Source organism: Anopheles aquasalis, chromosome 2, assembly GCF_943734665.1.
Source record: "Anopheles aquasalis chromosome 2, idAnoAquaMG_Q_19, whole genome shotgun sequence".
Lineage (NCBI taxonomy): Eukaryota > Metazoa > Arthropoda > Insecta > Diptera > Culicidae > Anopheles > Anopheles aquasalis.
In genome coordinates this window covers 24,325,001-24,332,500 of record NC_064877.1, presented here as the reverse complement: position 1 = coordinate 24,332,500, position 7,500 = coordinate 24,325,001, and the positions used below count along the sequence as shown (strand labels likewise).

Genomic DNA, 7,500 nt, shown 5'->3' with positions numbered 1-7,500 from the left:
CGATCCGCCCGTTCCACCAATCAGATCGGATCCTCCGTCATCCTCTGCCTCATCCACATCGCCGCCATCACAGCGGACAGCACCTTGCACCTCGTACCGCTCGAGCCACTGGTAGTTGGGCATTTCGGTATCGAACCGCAAACACTCACCCACCAGTTCGGCCATATTGACCGGCGAATGGTGGTTCAGCGAGGCCAGACGCTGCTGCTCCCGGTTCACATCACGCTTTCGCTTCCCGGCACACTCCTGCTGGTACTTGGTGATGTACTTGCCGAAGAACAGCAACAGATTGTCTTCGCGCACATCGAACAGCAGCGCCGGATCGGTACGCGTTGCCCGTGGTGCCATGTGCTTTGCCCGTTCCGCATCATGCCGCTGGATGCGTTCGAGCAGCTCCTCACGGTCACGGACGAGCGCAAGGCACCGTCGTACCAGATCGTGATCACCGACGCCATCGATGATCCGACAGTTCGCCAGAGAACACTCGGCTGGTCGTTGTTCGTCAATTTTGAACGTCTGGGCCAGCAACCGGCGGCCACCGGTTGACTGCAGCTGGTCAAGCAGACAGAAGAAATGGAAGTACTCGAGCGGTAGCTTCAACAGCTGCTCAATCGGATGGGCCAGATAGAGGAACGTAACATCCCGTTTGTCGACGAAGCGTAGCTGCTTCGCACCGCCTTTCTCCACCGTGGCACCGTGGTTGGCGGGGGGATTCTTTTTAGTCCGCATGTGCTGCTTGCCGGTAGTCGGAGCTGGCTGCGGAGTGGTTGGGTCGTCTTCAGGCACGGCCACACTACTCGATGGCTTGACATCGGCGTTCATCTCGATGTAGTTGGTTGGTTGATCGATCCGTAGATCAAGCCGCCTATCACCGAAGGGGCACGTGGCAATCAGTTCACCGAGTAGCAGCACCAGCCCATCGGAACCATCTTCAAACGTGTACGGTTCATCGCGGCTCAGTAGCTTCACATACTGGCCAAACACGGGCACGAACAGTTCCAGTGGGATGGACGTCGTTAGCTGCTGCTGGTAGCTGATCGACACGTAGCACAGCTCATCCTGGCGTGTCAGGATGCGACCGAGCAGCACCTTGTTGGAGGCCTTTACGCACTGTGTCACCGAGACGACCTGCATCGAGCGTAGCTTCAACAGCGCACCGATCAGCGCCCGATCTGGGCATTGCCGGTAGATGTACTGGAGACGGCCATCCGCCGCCGAACGCACACTGTTCGCGATCGCACTATGCATCACGATCGTGTACTTGTACAGTTGTATCTCCTCGTTCGTTTGCGGATCGCTGTCCATGTGAAGCTTCTTCTGGCCACCTGCACCACCGCCTCCGATCGTTTCGATCACATTGTACCGCCGCAATAACTCATCGAGCGTTCTCGGAAGACGTTCGATACGCTTCTGGCCATCAGCACCCTCACCGTCGTCAGCCGGTGGTGGTACGCCGTCGCTCTGGTAACGCCGTGTACTGGGATGACGACCACGACGCAGACCATGGTTTGTGGTACCCTTAGTCGAGAGGGATTCACTCGAATGTTCCTGCAGCACCGTATTTCTCAGTAGCGCCACCAACCTTATGAAATGAATCTGTAGCGCCTGCCGAAACTCATCCTTGCGGGGAAAGTACTGGCGCAGCTTCGCCACGAACCCAGCTCCGAACTGGCTCGTGACGCGGGGATGTAGCTTGCACTGCTCCAGGTACATGCGCAGCTGCTCGGCCACATGCGGCAAATGGCGCACCATGTACTGCAGCCGACGTCCACAGGCGTTCGATGTTTTACACTGTGCCCGGGCACACGCCCAGTGCAGAATGTCGCGTATCGTCGTTATACTAATCGTGGTGACCGGGCGTAATGGATCACCGTAAAGGTACATCAGCGCTACGCGACACATCAGCAACACCTGGTCCTCGGATTCGTCCCATTTCGAGCGCTGCTTGGTCATGAGTCTCAGCGCACGCCGATCGACCTCATCGAGTGATCCGCGTCGTGAGATCTGCTGCTTGCGTGGATTCACCATACGCCGGCCCAACTTGCGCCCCGAGAGCATGGGTTTGCGGCTCATCAAAGGTATGGAACCGCTCGAAAGACCGCCCATATGCCCCACGGTCCGCTCGTTGCCCTTTCCACCAACACGGTACGCCAGCTGGCGCTTCTCCATTCCTGCCTTGCCAAGACGCCGGCGGACCACCTTCAAACGTAGCTTCTCTACCGGAACGCCCAGATTGATGCGTTTGTTCCAGTTCGACCGTAGATGCACAAACATTGCCGAGTCCATGCCGGCCGCTCCGCGCCCATCACCGGGCGGTAGTGCACCGCTATCGTTCACCGGGCCGGATTCAATCGAGCACGCCCTAATGGCATCCAGCATGGCGGGCTTATCCTGTACCTTCTGTACAAACACCTCTTGCCCGATCGCCGTCGAGCGGAGGTTGATACGCGTGTGGGTCGAAATGCTGTACAAACGGTCCCAGTACTCGTGCACATCGGCAAGCGTCTCCAGCCGGAACTTTAGCTGCTCATACTGGCGTTCCTCGATCTCGATATAACCGGGCCGCGAAGGTGTGGTATCGAGCAGTGACACGTTCCGGCGCACGTAAACGAATGTTTGATCGCGCGCTTTCGTCAGTTGCGGCCCGATTTGCATCAGGCCAGCCCAGCAGAGCAGCTTAGCGAGATCGTAGATTAGGTGGACATAACGGCGACGCTGAAACACCTGGGCACGTATGTGCGGAGGAAGATGCCGGAGCGGGATATACCGGCGCACCCGGTGTTCCAGGTAGTATTCGAGCTCGCTCGTGTAGAACGCATAGGTACTGATCGAGCAGAACATCACCAGGGGCATACGGGCGGTCAGATCTAGTAGCAATGACCAGCCGGACGTACCGTCGTATCCATCGTACCGACTGAGAGGGCTAACGAACATCTTCCAATCACTCGTGTCACTGTATACAGGTATCCGCTCGTGGGCCTCCAGATCACTAACGTCCACTTCCGACAGCTCACTCGGATCGATTTGCGTTGCATCGGACCGAAGGACATAGGTAAGGTAGAACGCGTACTCGTGAAACAGCCGCATGCGCATGCACTTTGCCAGGCAACCGGGATACCCACGGCACCGGTTACTAGATGGTCGTGTGTTCGTCGTTGCGATTGTCGCTGCGGTTGTGGCTGCCGTCGCGGCTGCAGCACTGCCAGATGAATGCTTCTTTGCTATGTCCTGTTCTTCTTTCACGGTCGTTGTGCGGACCGCAAACTGGTTACGGAGCAGTGTCACCTTGCTCTGCAGCGCCGAACTGTCCACCTTGATGGACGGCAAACAGACAAGCATCTGCTGTATCTCACGCTCTTCGCGCCGCAGTTTCACGTGCGCAAGCATCACCAGCCGATCGGTGGCGAGTCGTGCAATCAATCGGAGCACCGACTTGCCACACATCCGGTACGTGTACCCATTGACCATTTCGATTTGATTGAGCTTCTTCAGGATGCGGCGTGGTTCGATAACCGGTTCGTGCTTCAGTAGCTCCAGTATGAAGTTACAGCGACCGAGCAACCGTTCGTTCGCCTTCCGGAAGTTGCTCGTTATGCCTTGAATCGGTTTGGCTAGATTCAGCTCGTACGAGAAGCTTATATCGGTTACGATGTCGGTCTGCAGCGTGGCGGTTTCCACCGCACGGCAGCTTACGGAAGCACTATCCAAGGAATCCGCTTCCGCATCGACGTTCACACTGACATCGGCACCCTTGGTACCACCCCCCGAATCTGGTAGCGCTCCCGATGCACTCCCACTGTCCTCCGGAATGCCTTCGTTAGACTCTTCTTGTGATGGTTGCTGTTGACTTTCAAGGAAGCTGCGCTGCAACGACACGAACTGGGACATCTCTCGCTGCAAATTCAGCGATACGGACATACTTCCAGGAAGAAAGAATCTGTCGATAGAAAAGTCGAGATGATTAAAAGAAGGCGAACATAGTCAGGATAGGATCTGTGCCGAGGATCTTTTACTTGGCCGTTCGCTGACGTCCCTCGTTGAACGATTGGCTCTGCACGACCTTCATCCGTACCAGGTTCCGCACGATGCTGCGGGCATTCAACCGATCCAGACCAAGTGTGGTCGCTAGCTCGGACTGAGAAATGCCCGAAGTGCCACTCTTACCGATGACCTCGTACGCTAGTCGCAGCAACGGTTTGTCGACGTACAGTGCGCTACTATCGGCCGGCGCAAGGAATCCTTCGCGGGCGTCCTCTTCGATACCGTCCCGACACCAGACCTCATAGACGTCGGTGTTCGGATCAACGAGACGCATAACACGTACCGACTTCTCCTCTCCCTTCTTCGACATCCAGAGGCTGGCCGGTGCATCGGGATAGAGCGTCCGGTACGGGACCATTTCATCCATACGCACGAAACGCGCAAGTTCGGGCGAACGGAATATTTTCTTCGCTTCCGTCTTCCCGAGCACCAGCTGCTTGATCTCGGCATAATCGGCCATATGGAACGGTCGGTTCTGCAGCACATTCACCACGCGCTCGACAACGAGCTGTTGGCGGTTTTTCATCTCACGGTAATACCGCGGCAATTGAAACAGTACGCCCTGTGTGCTGGAATCGCCCGTGCGCATACAAAACGTTTGGCGTGTGACGAGCTTGGCCCCACAAAGGACCTTCCGGTTGTAGTAAAGCGTGCTCGAATCACGCGTCATCTCGAGCAACGAGAAGCGGCCTTGCGACGTTTCTCCATTAAAGCGTGCCCGACCGATCCACTCGAGCATGCAGTACTGAATGCCCGTCAGCTCGGTTGTGCAGTTGCCGGGGATGAGAAAAGATTCCCGGAGCCGCTGTGAAGCGACTATTACGAACCGGCGACCATAGCTAAGGAAAAACGTCAACGGATTAGTTCACATATCAAACTAGATATACCTCAGTGGCATGCCCCGTCCCACATACCGCTGTTCGACCTCTGTCCAGCTGATCGATTGCAGTTCATCGCGCGGTATCGGTGACCGGGTTTCGTACTCTTCGCACGATCCTCGCACGCCATGGCGCTCGATCAGCTTGTAGCGAAACCGATGGCCCGGGTACACCTCCGGAAGCTGTGGTATGCCCGTTTCCGCATCGACGTACGCAAACCGATCGTACGGTACGTGCGCGTTACGCTCGCTCAGCAACAGATAGAACTCAAACTCGGGATTGCCAACAATCTGTGGCCACAGGATGTTCGATAGCTTGGTGGGCATGGGAAGCGATAGCTTCAGCCGCTGAGAGATGTTGTACCAGAGTGCTGGAAGGGCGGGAATCGCGATTAATTGCCATTTCTGGAAGAACGCGTACGCCACCCTGCCTACTACTCACTTTCGAGGGTGGCCCCTTCGAGCCCCTCGAGGCTGATCTCTTCATCGAGAATCGATGCTATCGAGGCGTATGGCAGCATTATTGATAGGCCTGCATTGGAATATCGTAAATTCACAAACGGTAACTTTCACTAAGGCGTGACGATACCGTACGCACTAAGAACCGGCGACGACGATGATGAATGAATGTAAACAATCAAGTTGCTGACTAGGACCTCAATCAAGCATAAACACGTCGGGCTGCTGCCTTAGTAGCAAAAAGGCACATATTTCCCGGTTTACGAACGAGCGGTTTTTGTGCACCCAAGTTTGTGCCAAGATTTTTGAAAGCCTCCTTAATATTTTATCCCTTAAGGAGTTTTTCTTTCATTCCTGAAAATAATGCTGCAATGAGGCCTTTACTGTGCTAGTAGTGCTCTGAGTACGGAACCAACAAAAGAGAAACGAGTCATTTATTTTTGTTTTATATTTTTCATTTTTTTGCTTTATTTTTAATGATTTTACGATTTTTTTACTCATTTATTCGTATGATAGTAATACCATTGACACTCGAAGCAGCCCCGAAACTTTTACGCGCCCCCACACAACGCACGTGCACGCATCTGCGGCATATGCGTTGGGCGCAAGAATCGGAACCACTTCGCGCGTTTTTACTACGCCGCTCTGCTGTTGCAAATGTTTATCAAATACGTTGTTTTCACACTAAATATAGTAGACTGTAATTCTATGTCGTACTAGAGTAAGAGAAGGGGGTAGTAGAGGCAGGGATGGAACAGGACAGGTGAAGGTCAGATGGTCGAATGTTGGTTTTGTATGACACCGGAACTCGTGACACGCATACACATACACACACCCACTCTAGCGGAGCCCCCTCATTATTATGCATGCCGGCGGTAAACTACTGCGGCCATAAGGCTCCGGCAGGGACAGCGCGAAGGTTGGAGGAGTGCTTCGCGAATATATGATGCTCTAGGGGGTCCCCCTTGTCGATAATCTTCGGTTGCCCGAGTTGGATTCATTTTTAAAGAAGTGAAGGAAAACCGTACCTCACCCCTTCTCTACGCATTTCTAGGTTTGAATTGAAAATGGAGGATTGAGTAGTTTGAAACGGTCACAAATGGGTTTGAATTAATCCTTCCCCCCTTATCTCTTCCGTACTATGCGCCGGGATTCGACATTGCATTCGATCCACGATCCATGAATCTACATCAATCATCAGCCTATCATGCTGCTCTATTCCACTCGGATCTATGCAATTACCTCTGCACTAGGATACAGGGCTCGCGCGTAATCATGGGACAATCATCTTCAAAAGTAACAATCTCGCATTAATAATGAAACTAGCCCGCCCCCCTCCACGTGATCCTCATTCCAATCGATGATTGACCTTTTATCATGGTTTCACTCGCTGCTACACGCGGTATCGATTTGCAGGTAGGCGCGTAACTGTTTTATATTGTTTTCTTTTTATTCGTTGCAGATAAAGTTTTGCTCTATAAGAGAGTAAGGAATAGGGTAAAAGTTATGTGTGCGAATATATAGTGGTTTTTTCTTCATAGTGCACCACGCACTTGAACATCAATAGAATCGCGAATGTTTTGCTCGATAATGACTAATTACATTTCATCCTACACATAGGCGCCATTTACATTTGGGGAGGGGAAAATTGTTAGTTGATGTCGCGAGAAAGATGCGTTTTAAGAAATCCCTCCGATCGGTTTTCCGTGGGTGCTACTACGTAACCCTCCCTCCCTCTGGCGCGCTTTTGCTTAATGAAAAAAAACCCAATGGAAAGAGAGAAAAACAAAGCAAAGATACGCACTACCTTCCAGAGCAATGTGAGAATCTAGATTCAATCATTCATGATCAGCAGACCAATCGGTGTCATTACATGCTAATACACGTTACAATTTCGAGCGGTATATTGACGCTTAAATATGAACAAGATAAATCTATCCATTAGTTCTCTTCGTTTAAGACCACACTAAAAAGTCAATAAAGTTGCAAAATAAATGTTTTTATAATAAAAATCTACACCCTCTCCACGCACAATGCTCTTATTGTTCTTAACATTCCTAGTTAGTAGTGTGTTGATAGCTTCAGCCACTCTGCCACACACTCCCACCACTCGACAAGCAATG

At 52.7% G+C, this 7,500-nt stretch overlaps 2 protein-coding genes across 3 annotated transcripts in view; both read right to left on the bottom strand.

Moving 5' to 3' along the window:
* LOC126570195 (general transcription factor 3C polypeptide 1) overlaps window positions 1–5,514 on the bottom strand; it is a 7,191-nt gene extending 1,677 nt beyond the window's left edge. The window contains exons 1-4 of the mRNA XM_050227775.1: window positions 5,361–5,514; window positions 4,956–5,289; window positions 4,014–4,880; window positions 1–3,937 (exon numbers count right to left, since the gene is read on the bottom strand). The exon at window positions 1–3,937 is cut by the window's left edge and continues 854 nt beyond it. Of these exons, the coding sequence (XP_050083732.1) occupies window positions 1–3,937; window positions 4,014–4,880; window positions 4,956–5,289; window positions 5,361–5,439 (5,217 nt within the window). The 5' untranslated portion in view covers window positions 5,440–5,514. The remainder of the gene's footprint in view (window positions 3,938–4,013; window positions 4,881–4,955; window positions 5,290–5,360) is intronic.
* Window positions 5,515–6,806: 1,292 nt separating this feature from the next.
* Window positions 6,807–7,500, bottom strand: part of LOC126570196 (uncharacterized) — a 6,453-nt gene continuing 5,759 nt past the window's right edge. For both annotated transcript variants that reach the window (XM_050227776.1, XM_050227777.1), the window contains one exon: window positions 6,807–7,500. This exon is cut by the window's right edge. The gene's annotated coding sequence lies outside the window, so the exon portion shown is untranslated.